The 14668-nt window shown below is 45.4% G+C and overlaps 1 protein-coding gene across 3 annotated transcripts in view; it reads left to right on the forward strand.

The window, feature by feature from the left end:
• TNFRSF11A (TNF receptor superfamily member 11a) overlaps positions 1 to 14668 on the forward strand; it is a 174366-nt gene that overhangs the window by 134456 nt on the left and 25242 nt on the right. Inside the window, exon 10 of one of the 3 annotated variants that reach the window (XM_030203261.1) lies at positions 10004 to 10072. The exons of the other annotated variants lie outside the window; for them this stretch is intronic. Coding sequence (XP_030059121.1) covers positions 10004 to 10068 — 65 coding nt within the window. The 3' untranslated portion in view covers positions 10069 to 10072. The remainder of the gene's footprint in view (positions 1 to 10003; positions 10073 to 14668) is intronic. 3 annotated transcript variants of the gene reach the window in all.

Genomic DNA, 14668 nt, shown 5'->3' on the forward strand with positions numbered 1-14668 from the left:
AATGTCTAAGTGCCAGAAAGGTACTCAAACTGATCAGATGGTCACTGGAGGGATTAAGGCATGACCCTCCCCCCCCCCCTTAATCCCTGAGTGGTCACTAACCTCCTCCCACCCCCCCTAAGTGGTGAAAGTGACAGTACATACCAGACTCTATGACAGCTGCAGATATAATGGCCCATCTTCTTAGAGCAGCAAGCATAGAAGCCAACTTTTCAAAATTATTGAGGGTGTTAAGCCCAGTGGAAATAACCCCTCCCTGGACACGCACAAGGACATTTCTCAATATTGGGGGTGCTCAAGCACCCACAGATCCGGCTCCTATGGCAGCAAGTAAATGCCTAGAGGAGCCTAGTGGTCAGTACAGTGGACTGTACAGAAGGGGGCCCAGACCCATATCAAACTCTAACTGGTACATTTGTGGTAGAAAGTGTGACTGCCCCAAAAACCACAAAATACTTACTGACCCCACATACAGGTGATACTTGCAGGGATAAGGGCTATTGAAGCTGTGTGCAGTCGGGTATAGTACATTTTTTGCTATTTCTGGAGGGCTCACAATACAAGGGGATTATGATGTGATGTGTACATGGGGTGAACAAACATGTGGATAAATAAATAAATAAAGATGAGCCGGTTGATATTGTGTATCTGGATTTTCAAAAGGCATTTGACAAAGTACCTCATAAAAGACTCCAGAGGAAATTGGAGAGTCATGGGATAGGAGGTAGTGTCCTATTGTGGATTAAAAACTGGTTAAAAGATAGAAAACAGAGAGTACGATTAAATGGTCAGTATTCTCAGTGGAGAAGGGCAGGGGCGTATCTGAGTTTCGGCGGTAGGGGGGCCAGGGCCAGAGTGAGGGGGCACATTATAGCCCCTGCCACCGCCATTACCGACCCCCCCTGACGCCATTGCCGATTCCCCTGATGCCGTCACCTACCTTTGCTGGCGGGGGACCCCAACCCTCCGCCAGCCGACGTCCGCTTCCTCCTGCCTTTAAAAATATTCCTTCAGCTGGCGGGGGTCTTCTGTTCTTCTTCACTCTCCATGGCGTGCTGTTCATTCAAAGAGCTGCAATCCAGAAACAGAGTCTGTGAGTCTGACGTCCTGCACGTACAACGTGCAGCAACGCCAGACTCCGAAACTGGATTGCAGCTCTTTGAATGAACAGCACGCCACAGAGAATGAAGAAGAACAGAAGACCCCGCCAGCTGAAGGAATATTTTTAAAGGTAGGAGGAAGCGGACATCGGCTGGCGGGGGGTTCGGGTCCCCCGCCAGCAAAGGTAGGGGGGTCCAGGGTGAAATCTGCAGGGACCCAGGCCCCTGTGGCCCCACACAGATATGCCCCTAGAGAAGGGTAGATAGTAGGGTCCCCAGGGGTTTGTGCTGGGACTGCTGCTTTTTAATATATTTATAAATGATCTAAAGATGGGAGTAACTAGTGAGGTAATTAAATTTGCTGATGACACAAAGTGTGAAGGCTATTGAAGTGGTGTATATTCAGGTACTACAGATATTTTTCAGGACCTGGAGGAATTGTATTTACCAAAAGAAGAGTTATAGTGGAGTTTGAATCTGAGTCCCTTGGTTTACAATCCACTGCACTAGCCACTATGATACTCCAGCAGAGATGTTCGTGTGGCCATATTTTTGAAAATAATGCCAGAGAGACGTTCATGTCCCTAGCTTTTTGCCATTCAAAAGTTGGACGTTTCACTTTGGAAATTGGCTATTCATTTTGGACAGTTTCAGTGCAAAAACGTCCATTTCACAGCCATAATCAAACAGGAAATGTAGATTTTTTTTTCCTGTTCGATTATGGCTGTGAGATGGACGGGGGGGGGGGAGTTTTTTTTTTACTTAGATTTTTTTTTTTTTTCAAAATGCCCCTCTACATCAATAGCAGGTGCAAATGTGGGCTAAACACCATATAAGGAGTTTTTTCCCCCTTATATGGTGTTTAGCCCTGCCCAGTGCCTCCCAGAATGCACTGGACAGGGCCTTGGCACCACCATTTTGTTCCGGGCAGGAGAGAGGAGTCGTTGCTCCTGCCCTCCTGCCTCCACCTCATTGCAAAGATACAGGGAGGGGTGGGTGCCTGCGCAGGGGAAGGGGTTTGGTCCAGTGGACCACCAGGGAAAATTTTTTAAAAAGGTTTTGGGGGGGCGGTCCTGGTCCACTGGACTGCCAGGGAAAATTTTAAAAAAGATGGGGGTGACAACCCTGGGTTCCCCCCGGGGGTGGGGGACACGATTTTTCATAGATGGGCTAAAAATGGACTAGACATGTGGGGACAGCTGCATCTAGGAAGCAAAGTGACATCCTTTGAGAACCTGGTTGAAGACTATAGACTTAGGTCGGAGGACCATTATGCATATTTACAGGCCCTACACTACTTACAGGGACCCACTTATGTAGGATGTACGAAGAGGGAAGCACATCCCCTGGAGTACATAAGTACATAAGTAATGCCATACTGGGAAAAGACCAAGGGTCCATCGAGCCCAGCATCCTGTCCACGACAGCGGCCAATCCAGGCCAAGGGCACCTGGCAAGCTTCCCAAACGTACAAACATTCTATACATGTTATTCCTGGAATTTTGGATTTTTCCAAGTCCGTTTAGTAGCGGTTTATGGACTTGTCCTTTAGGAATCCGTCCAACCCCTTTTTAAACTCTGCTAAGCTAACCGCCTTCACCACTTTCTCCGGCAACGAATTCCAGAGTTTAATTACACGTTGGGTGAAGAAAAATTTTCTCTGATTTGTTTTAAATTTACTACACTGTAGTTTCATCGCATGCCCCCTAGTCCTAGTATTTTTGGAAAGCGTGAACAGACGCTTCACATCCACCTGTTCCACTCCACTCATTATTTTATATACCTCTATCATGTCTCCCCTCAGCCGTCTCTTCTCCAAACTGTATAGCCCTAGCCTCCTTAGTCTTTCTTCATAGGGAAGTCGTCCCATCCCCGCTATCATTTTAGTCGCCCTTCGCTGCACCTTTTCCAATTCTACTATATCTTTCTTGAGATGCGGTGACCAGAATTGAACACAATACTCAAGGTGCGGTCGCACCATGGAGCGATACAACGGCATTATAACATCCTCACACCTGTTTTCCATACCTTTCCTAATAATACCCAACATTCTATTTGCTTTCTTATATGTGTGGACTTTAAGACCACACGTGGATTGATATCTTCTCTTTATACCCACTTGTCAGAGGGCCACAAACCCTCCCTTATACATAGGAGGAGGTGGGAACAGGAGTTGAATTTCACTTTGCCAGACAAGGACTAGGTGCAGCTGGAGGGTAGCTTAATGAAATCTGCAAGATCGGTGGCTTTACAGGAGAACACATTAAAGGTTTTCTACAGGTGGTATCTCACGCCAGTAAGGCTGCACCACATGTACCCATCAGTGACAAAATCATGTTGGAGGCAGTGTGGGGAAGTGGGAAATATGGGTCATATATGGTGGTCCTGCCGTAAGGCACAAGCGTACTGGAGGGGGGTTCAGTCTAGGCTCCAAAAATGGATAGGAAGGCCTGTGCAGTGGCATCCCCTGGTCTTTGTGCTAGGAAAGCGGCCTGCGGGACTAAGGTTGAGTCAATGGTTGCTGGTGCGTGGAGCTCTGCAGGCCGCCCGGACTAACCTGGCAAGGCATTGGAAGGTCCCAAAGGTTCCCTCGCTGACAGATTGGATCACGAAAGTCAGATGTATATGTGAGATGGAGAGATTGACGGCTGTGAGAAGAAGAATGTTGCCCAAGTGGGAGAAAGTGTGGCTGCCTTTTCTGAATGCAAGTTCGGGATAGTAGATGTTTGGTCTGAGACGGGGGGAGGGGAGGTGGGGTTTTGTTGGGGGGAGTTTAGGAGGGAAGGGAGGGGAGGGTAAAAAAAAATTGTATAAAAACATGAAGTACATATTGTGGTTATGGTGGGACCAATGACACTACAGGTACCCTTTGAAATTATTCACACTGGTGTTTGGCTCACTTGGATTATGATGTTATGAGCTGTGTTAACAATGTTCTGTATTATGCTCTTAATGCTCAATAAAGACTTCTATAAATTAAAAAAAAAAAAAGATGGGGGTGGTGGCCAGGGTCCACTGGACCACAGGGAAATAACAAGATTTTTTTTTTTTTTTTGGGGGGGGGGGGGGGGTTGTGGTCCATTGGACCACCAGGGAAATTTAATTTAAAAAATTCAAGGGCGAGGGGGGGGGGACACGCCAGGAGGTGACAGGTAGGAAGCACACGCAGGCAGCCTTTATAGCTTTGTGCTTTTCTCCTCTCCAACAGCTCCATAGCAGCCGTAAAACTTGCTCATTAAATTAGGGTTGCTCTGGAGCTGTGCATCCAATGGAATACACATTAGATTACGAATGAGCTCATTGTAATACATTTGCATGAGGTTCTTGGTGGCTGCTAGCGGCACACGTTAGAGCCACGGAAAACCCTTTTGTGCATTCCAAGCTACCTAAACTTTTGCTTTAGACTGGCTAGAACTAGTCTAATAGCAAGGTAAGCTTTGTGCATCTGGCCCTAAGTTTGAACTGGCCAAAAATATACCGGATATTCAATGCTGGTCACCGGAAACCGCTCAGCATTTAATATCCGGGCTCAGCACCAACTGCGGGAGTTAGCCAGGCTAACTCCTGCGAACTGAATATCAAGCCCTTAGAATACTGTTGAATGTGTGCCTAGCGTGTGTGCCTACAGTTATGCGTGTAAGTCTTGGTATTCTGTAACTTTTGCATGCATTTGCCCCTAAAATTAGGTGATCTGTTACAGAATGAGGGGGAGTGTGCTAGTTTTGTAGCAGTTCTGCTCTAATCTTCACCAGCTAGCACAAAACCCAACTAATCTACACAGTGGTCCCTCTAGAAATCTGGTGAGGAATTTTATGCCAGCTGCTTCAAGAACAAAATTAGATTGCACAGGCTATGTAATACAATTTTACCCCCTAGATATGTTTTACTCAAGACTTTTTTTTTTGTTAACTTCTCTATGCATACTGCCTTCTGATGGAGGGGAATAAGCACCAATGAGAAATTTTAAGTTTATATTTTTCCCAGAAATACAGTACTATATGGATTAAATTGGTCCATAAATTAGAAAAAAATGTTACTCTACAGATGTCTTAAAAAGTTCCAATTTCTTGTGGGCAATGTGCAGATGTCAGGAGAAAAATCCATTCGTTCTGCCAGAGAAGTTCATAGAAGTGAGGCACTTTCTTGTGATCTGCATGGTATATGAGTAAAAAGTAGTGAATACGTACAGAGTTACAATGCATAGAAAAATAAAAAGGAGGAAAAGTCCCTCACGCAAACGTGAGCAAAACAACAACAAAGGAGTGAGACAGACTCAAAGAGGGGATCAAAAAGTTACAACACAACGTGAACACTTAAATTTAGCTACTGTAGCCTTTACATCAATATACAGTACACTGTCAACAGTGCAAGGTCAAAATAAACAGGCTGTCCACAGCAGTGGGATAGCTACAGGGGGCCTGGACCCCCCCAAATTGGATTAGGGGCCCCTGGTTTGGCTGGTGGGGGTCCCCATCCCCCGCCAACTGAAGCCTTTCTCTAGCACTGTTTTCTGCATATTGCCTGCCTTGCTTCCCCTCACATCGTGTTCATTCTCGGTTATAGTGAAACTGAGCATGCACACTCACGCATGGACACTTTTGTATTAAGATATTCGCAGGGAGGGGAAGAGGTGGCCAGAATTATAAAAAGAAACTGGGACATTTTGCAGACACATTCGATTTTTCATCAGCACCGACTCAGGATTGCATTTTCTAGAGGGCGCAATCTCAAAGAGCTTTTGCGCCCCGCTAATTTACCAGCTACCGGATGTCCCACTACAATTAGTGGAGGTCACCGTAAGTGTGGCAGATGTGGCATTTGTGACATGACTGTGGAGTGTGCAAAATTTGTTAATCCTGTTGATCAGAAGATATAGCGGAATTAGAAAAGGTTCAAAGAAGACTGATCAAAATGATAAAGGGGCTGGAACTCCTCTCATATGAGGAAAAGCTAAAGAGGTTAGGGCTTTTCAGTTTGGAAAAGAGACAGCTGAGGGAAGATATGATTGATGTCTACAAAATTGTGAATGGTGTAGAATGGGTAAAAGTGAATTGCTGTTTTACTGTTTCAAAATGAACAAAGACCAGGGGACATTGAATGAAGTTGCATGGATATACATTTAAAATAAATAGGAGGAATTATTTTTTCACCCAATGAATAGTTAAGCTCTGGAACTTGTTGCCAGAGGATGTGGTAACAGCGGTTAGCATATCTGGGTTTAAAAAAGGTTTGGACAAGTTCATAGTAACATAGTAGATGACGGCAGAAAAAGACCTGCACGGTCCATCTAGTATGCCCAGCAAGATAAACTTATATGTGCTACTTCTTGTGTATACCTTACCTTGATTTGTACCTGCCATTTTCAGGGCACAGACCGTAGAAGTCTTGCCCAGCACTAGCCCCACCCTGGAGGAAAAGTCCATAGTCTATTATTTAGACAGACATGGGGAAGCCATTGCTTACCCTGCGATTGATAGCATGAAATGTTACTATTATTTGGGTTTCTGCCAGGTACTTGTGACCTGGATTGGCCACTTTTGGAAACAGGATACTGGGCTGGATGGACTATTGGTCTGACTCAGTATGGCTATTCTTATGTTCTGTTGGTAAAGATGCAGGGACAGAGGAAGAAAAGAGAAATAACTCCTCCTTGGAAAAAACGCATTAAAGGAAATACAAAATCAGTTCAAGCAGAGGTGTCTGTAAGGATCAAAACAACCGAAGATAAATTGTGTAGCAAGAACCAAAAACAGTTCTATGGTTTATGGTTTATTATACTTCCTTTCACAAAATATACACAACAAAGTGGTTTTAAATCCTAGAAAAATTGGAGAACAGTTATTGGTAAAGGGGAAGTGGGAAAGAGCATTAGTGCAGTGACAATACCACCAAGTAAAGCTGAACCAAACATTCCGGAGAAACTTGAACAAGGACCCTGTAAAGCAGAGTCGAGAAGCAGAATGGCTACCCTGCATACAGGAGAATGTGGAAATGCATACATCAAAGTTAAATAAAGAGTAAAAAGAGAATTGGAAAACAGGTTAAAAAGAGCCTCAAACTGAAAGAGGCCTGGTCTAGATAAAGTGACCAGTTTTTGGCTAAATAGTTTACATCACTCTATCAAGAACTGGCAGGTTTCAAAAATAAAATAGTAGCATATCAACAACTGACAGCAGTTAAAGACCCTCATGGTCAATCCAGTCTGCCCAAGAAGTCAGCCAGAGCTGCAACAGTACAATAATAGACTGGCACCACAGACAGCCCAGTAGAGTAGTGAGGCACCCTAGAGGGCAGTGCAGTGGACTTCACGTAAACAATTCCAGGTACACATCTCATCATTATCCCCTTATATTGTATGGTGAGCCCTCCAAAACCTACCAAAAATCTACTCAACTGTACACCACTACAATAGTCCTTAAGGTTGCAGGTATCACCTATATGTGGGTAAGTAGGTACCACAAGAGCAACAGAGTGGAATATGAGCTTGGGTCCCTTTTTCTACAGTGCATTGTACAGACCACTAGGCTACTCCAGGGACCTGGCCATAACATCTGAAGCTGTCATAGAGGCTGTTTCTGGTCATCTGGTTATTTAGGGCACCTTTTTATGACGTTGTTGTTGAAACAGGTCCAGACCAAAACGTCCAGCTTTGTTCCATTATGGCAGAAAAATGTCTAAGTTGTAGAAACACCCAGATCCTGCCCCCAACAAAACCCCTTGTGATTGGAATGTGTTTTAAAAATAGCAAGTTGGACGTTTTTGCAAGAAAAACATCCATCTGCCACTTTGTGCCGGTTTTGGGACATTTTTCTGTTTTGAAAATGAGCCCCATGATCATATTGATTCTAATAGCATCATGGCAATAGAGCAGAAGGGGCAGTAAGAAGTGGGCATATGGAATCAAAGACCAGTTAATGCAGAATAAAGCCTAGTGGTTAGGGTGGTGGACTTTGGTCCTGAGGAACTGAGTTCGATTCCCGGCACAGGCAGTCACTTAACCCTCCATTGCCTGCCGCATTGAGCCTGCCATGAGTGGGAAAGCGCGGGGTACAAATGTAACAAAAAATAAAAATAAACCATTGCTAGTGCTAAGAAAAGCAGAAATCTCAGTATAGCATGGATTGCCTGTAAGAAAGACTTTCTTAGCATAGAGATCACTACCTTAGACACTGCCCCAGTTCTGTAGGGGAGAACAGAAGAGCATAAGAATATAAAAATAGTGATACTGGGTCAGACCAATGGCCCATCTAGCCCAGTATCCTGTTTCCAGCATTGGCCAATTCAGGTCACAAGTGCCTGGCAGCAACCCAAATAGTAGTGTATTACTAGCTTTGCTTATTTTCTGTTGTTATTTATATGATAAATATAGGAAGTTTGTTAAGAAGTTAGGAAAATTTCTAGCTAACCCCTTGCCCTGAAAATATTGGAAAAAAGTCATTATAGCGTTTCATGGCAGATTGATGTAGTGTGGAGCATTCTGGAAAGTCTCTGTAAAAAGTAGCTGAATCAATTCTTATAATGCTAACTCCAGCCACTCCAGCATGCAGTTGGTGAGCTGCATGTAGGGCATACAGAGCAACAAATAAAGTCCTTTGTCCTATAAAGTCTTTGAATCTTGTTGGTGCTGCTTGGAAGTCAGCACAAGGTATTTCTGCCCTTAATGACTTGGGCAAACCTGTGGGGTAGTAGGTTTCAAGAAGGAAATATGGTAGAAAGCCAGTGATAAAAGCCATGTAGCCAAAAAGCAAAAGTGGAATGGAAGTGCAATGTGGCAAAAAGCCCAGTCTTTTTGTCTTTGCTTGCAAACTAGTAAATTTTATGTTATCATATCATACCTGAACTCTGGAGTCAGTCGCTCTGATTGAGCTCTAATCTAGCCATCAATGTTAGCAGAACCAGTCAGTGGAGTGGAGGAGTGGCCTAGTGGTTAGAGCACCAGTCTTGCAATCCAGAGGTGGCCAGCTCAAATCCCACTGCTGCTCCTTGTGATCTTGGGCAAGTCACTTAACCCTCCATTGCCTCAGTTACAAACTTAGCTTGTGAGCCAGAAATATCCACCATACCTGAATGTAACTCACCTTGAGCTACTACTGAAAAAAAGGCATGAGCAAAATCTAAATAAATAAACTCACTATCACATGGAAATCAAATGTACAGCATTCTCAGTGTGGAGAGACAGAATGCAGAAGTCTCAAAGCAGAATTAAAATAATGCTAACACTATTGCTGCTTTAAGGTTTCTTTAGAGGCCTCAGCGCTAGTTTTGTCCAGGACATAGCAGGAATATTGATTTTTCACACACAGAAAGACAGAATGGCAAAAACTGTAGTGTCACAGGTTCATAATGCTTTGCAGTAGAATCCATGTTAGTCTAGTTCTGGCCCTATATGCGCACACAATACTGGTCAAACTGTTGCCCTAAAATAGCATTGCACATTCCTTGATAATAAATCGCCTTGAAATGTACAAAATGAATCCTGGATTGGTCGAGATATCAAATTCACTATGAAAATGTGGCAAACCACACTCCATCTGAAGTATGAAAATGCATAGTTTGTCATTCCTAACATCAAGATCCAATGAAGCATATTTCTGGGAGACTCCCTGTTGCCACTTTTGTTTTGTATGGCACTTAATCCACTGAGTACTTTTATTAAGTCTGTGGGCTATGAGTTTAGCTATAATCCTAAAGATGATAATGAGCCAGAGGTTACATCATACTTAGGAGACAATGTTATAATCGGGCATGCATAAGTTGCACTTTTCCTTTGTAACTGTAAGTGTACAGTTATAGAATTGCTCTTTTACTGTCTGTAGATTACAACAATTAGTGGAAAAATTCTGTGTTGACATCAACATGCCTTTTGATCTGAACAAATATGCTAAAGTTGATCTTTCTTATAGAAAAATTGAGCAAAACTGAAAGCATCGTTCTGACTGATGACTGTGAGACGAAGGAATTTGAATAGAAAGGTATATATAAATCTAATCTAATTCATGTCTCATATACCGCTGTATCCCAACACGAGGTTGGGATAGAGTGGTATATAAGACATGAATGACAATCAAACATAAATCACTGAGAAAGAAGATCAATACAGAATACTATGACTGATATTGAAGAATGCATTAATATTATGGAATAAAATACATACCTTTAATCAGCTTTCAATTCCCACACTCTTATGCAGCTTTGAGATTGTAGCCTGGCGTCTTAAAAATCTTGAAAAACTGGATGTATGAAAAACAAAAACCCTCCATGCCCATGAGAGCGTTTATTTCGTTTTTATTAGGTACAGTCTTACAGAAACAAAAGAACTTCTGATCAGATTGAGGAAAAAACAAACATACAGTGGTTTCTTATCTGCCATATACTAAAAAAAAAAGAAGAAGAAAATATATAACCTCAATTAGTAAAATAAAAACATGTAAAAAAAAGAATGGAAGAATAATAAGAGTAAACAACAGTAGTCAAGGTTCAGCCATGCTAATAAAGAGCCACACCATAAAAACTTTTTCCTTTCATACCCAGGGGTGGACTGACCATTTAGGCAACCGAGCAGTGCCCAAGAGCCCAGAACGATTGGGGGGGGGGGGGGGGAGGGACCAGCACTCCCTGCCCTTTATGTCTATTTCTCACTCTGCTTCCCCTTTGGATCCGGCACCACTTGTCTCTTTCAATTCCTCTCCCTCCCCGCCTGTGGCCTGGAATCTCCTCCTGTGTCCAATCCCCCTCCTTTAAAACATGCGTTTTTGTGGCAGAACAATGACAGCAGCAATTCCCTTCAACTCTCTGCTGCCGAGCTCACGACTTGCTATCTACTCATCCTACCCTCTTCTGACGCAACTTCCTACTTCCGCAAAGGTGGGACGCAGCAGAGAGCAGGCCGCGAGCTCGGCAATAGACAGCTGAAGGGAATCACTGCTGCTGCTATTATGCCACAGAAATGCAGATTTTAAAGGTGGTGGTGGTGGTTTCGACACAGAAGGAGATACCAGGCCGTGGATGGGAGGGAGAGGAGTTGAAAGAGACAGTAAATATGAAACACACAATTGCTAAAAAGAAAAACCAGGTAGACCACAACCCACAATAGATTTCTTTCTGGTAGATACTTGCGACACATGGTAGAAGGATATAGTAAAAGGAAAATGTTAAAGATGTTTGGTCTAACAGCTCATTTAACAATAGTTGTGTGGCTAGTAATTGAATATGGGCTTGTTCAGAGGGACAAAAGGTAACGGGAATCACTCTGCTAAATAATACACAATAACAGCTTACAAAAAGCGGATTTTATATATCAATTGTGGGACACTAAATGAGAAACAAAGGAGGAGAGGACCTCAGACCAATGCCACCTTTTCAATCAGTAAGATTGATGATTATGTGGTCATAATCGCATAATCACTGGTCCTCTACCAACCTCCTCCCTCAATATTTTTTTTAGTGTGTTTATACTCTATATTGGTGCTGACTATATCATTAACAAATATCAAACATCACAGTTACTTAGCTTGCTGCTCCAGCCAGGGGCTCCCCAACGGTCCCGTTTCACCACCTGGGGCTTCGTCAGGGGAAGAGCTCCCTGCAACGCCAAACCGTGATAAGCACCGAGCCAGCTGCCAAACTGTGATAAGCACCTGGAAAACAAACACACAGCAAACATTCATTATCTCACAAGTTAATGATAAAGTCAGCACCAATATAGAGTATAAACACACTAAAAAAATATTGAGGGAGGAGGTTGGTAGAGGACCAGTGATTATGTGATTATGACCACATAATCATCAATCTTATTGATTGAAAAGGTGGCATTGGTCTGAGGTCCTCTCCTCCTTTGTTTCTCATTTAGTGTCCCACAATTGATATATAAAATCCGCTTCTTGGTCAGAGGATGCACTCCAACCTCCTGGCGATTCTTCCAGACCTGCCACTCGAATTTAAGTATTTTCTAATCTCCAGTGCTCTTTTTTTGGATGGAATAAGCAATTGTTTCTCCTTTAAGAACCGCCTTTGTTGTTTCCCAAAACAAGATAGTCTCATTCCTATGTAAATTATTAAATGTTACATATTTTTTCAATTTCTGCAATATATATTTGTGGCGAAACTGGGGACTTTCAAGCTTTCTGATTTGTAATGCTCCCTATGACACTTTTCTTCCCTTCAGTGCATTTTCTTTGATCAGCCAGCAGGTGGGGTTTGACTTCTACATTATAGCTGTGGCAGAGGTCTGTTTTCTTTGTAGCTTACCTTCCACAAAAGAAAAGAGGAAAACCTTGGAGGAGAAAAGTAACCTGCAGTGCCATTGGCCAAACACCCTTAGTGCTAATCAGTGTTGCCAGGTGGGCGGTTTTACCGCCCAATTGGGCGGTTTTCCGCGACCCGCCGCGGGAAATTTTTGCCCGCGGCGGGTTGCGGTTTTTTGGGCTGGTTTTTGTGCTTCGGGCGGTTTTTTTAGGTGGCTTTTTCAGCCGCGGTGGGCGGGGTTAGTGACGTTTTTGGGCGGGGTTAGTGACGTGGGAGGCGGGGTTAGTGACGGGGAAGGCGGGGCCGATGACGGCGGGGGCGGGGTTGATGACGGCGGGGGCGGGGTGATGACGCGGGGGCGGGGGTGTCAGGGGCGGGGTTTGAGTTTGGGCGGGTTTTGGGCTGGATTTTGGGCTCCTTTAGGCTGGAAAAATATTTTCCACCTGGCAACCCTGGTGCTAATGCTGAGTTCGCTGTTTGGCCCTGAAGCCAAAGACCTAGCTCAGAATGTGCTAGAACTCCCCAGTTGGGAGAGTTTAGGGAGTAGACCTCTGTGCTGAGACCCTCCCTGTTCAATTCCTGTGAGCCGTTACTTTTCCTGATCTCCCCAGGTACTAGTAAAAAGTGTTCAGTTAGATTTAACTTTACATTTTTTGTCATTTTACCTGTTACTGTTTGTTGTTTAGAACAGTTCTACTTTTTTTTAATGATAATAAACCTATTAGTTTGTTAGCTCTGTTGTCCTAGACTGACTAAGAATCCTTGCAGTTTGTCTTCTCGGTCTGTGAGTGTTTTTCTAGGAATTGTGGGGCCCCAGGATTGCCATTCCCAGTGTCCCTAGAAATCACTGAGGAAATAATGTTTGTATCCCGTTCCGGGCCCTTACCTGGCGCCCCGCGAATCGGAGCGGGGGGCTGGGGCGTCCGGGGAGCACGGACCGACGGGGGAAGGTTGCCCCGAGGATCGCCGCGACGGCTGGTTGCCCCGAGGCCGGCGACCCAGGGGAACTAGCGCCGGCCTCGGGGAGAAGGATCCGCCGGACACGATGGCGGCGCCGGCGTCAGCGTCCTCCTCGCTGTGGCAGGACCAGCGAGGAGGCTCCGCCCACTTGCGCCGGATTGGCGCATCGTCAGAGGAACTCCGCCCACTGGACAGAGGGACCAATCCGGTCCCCGTTACCGGCTGGGGCAGAGAGGATTGGCCCAGCGGTCCCCCAGCCAAAACAAGCGGGGGATTTAAACGGAAGCACGGAGGGGAACCGATGCTTCCGTTTCCTTGTTCGAAGCCCTCGAGCTAGCGGTTTCCAAGACGGTGTTCGTGCCTCGTGTCTGCCAGCCGTCCTGCTAGCTCCTTCCAAGACTGTGTTTTGTCCTCAAGGCTGCTAGCCGTCCTGCTAGCCATTTCCAAGACTGTGTTTTGTCCTCAAGGCTGCTAGCCGTCCTGCTAGCCATTTCCAAGACTGTGTTTTGTCCTCAAGGCTGCTAGCCGTCCTGCTAGCCATTTCCAAGACTGTGTTTTGTCCTCAAGGCTGCTAGCCGTCCTGCTAGCCATTTCCAAGACTGTGTTTTGTCCTCAAGGCTGCTAGCCGTCCTGCTAGCCATTTCCACGACTGTGTTTTGTTCTCACGTCTGCTAGCCGTCCTGCTAGCTATTTCCAAGACTGTGTTTGGTCTCAAGTCTGCTAGCCGTCCTGCTAGCTATTTCCAGGACTGCGTTTGTTCCTGTTGTCTGCGAACCGTCCGGTAAGCCACGTTGCCAAAGACTCAGTACCCACAGCCAGCCAGGCCAGCCGTCACCCCGTGGTTCCAGCAGTCCTGCTGGCCGCCCGCAGCTGAGGGCTCAACCCTCGGTGAACGGCGGTCGCCGCAGGTGAAGATTCGGGGTGCGCGGTTAATTCCTGGGCCTCATAGAGCTCGGGAGAACTCGAGAGCTCACCTCCACCCGAGTGACCTCAGGGCCGCGACAGAAAACGGAAGCCATGAGCTCACCGACGCACCCTGATCTACGGGACCTGGCTAAGATTCTCCAGCAGCAACAGGAACAGCTGAATGCCCTGTCGGGGGCTCTCCAGAATGTATGTTCGCAACTATCCACGCTTCAGGTACAGAACCAGGCCGCTGCGGCCCAAGAGGCCGCAGCCGCTCCCCGTATGGGAGGGTTCCGCGTGGGACCTCGGTTCCCTGAGCCGGCACGATACGATGGGAACCCGGGAGGTTGTCGAGGGTTTCTCCATCAGTGTAATCTGGCCTTCCGGATGCAACCGGAGGCTTTTGCTTCGGATCAAAGCAAGGTATGTTATATTATGGGCCTTTGTGAAGATAAGGC

The sequence above is a fragment of the Microcaecilia unicolor genome, chromosome 1, assembly GCF_901765095.1.
Source record: "Microcaecilia unicolor chromosome 1, aMicUni1.1, whole genome shotgun sequence".
Classification (NCBI taxonomy): domain Eukaryota; kingdom Metazoa; phylum Chordata; class Amphibia; order Gymnophiona; family Siphonopidae; genus Microcaecilia; species Microcaecilia unicolor.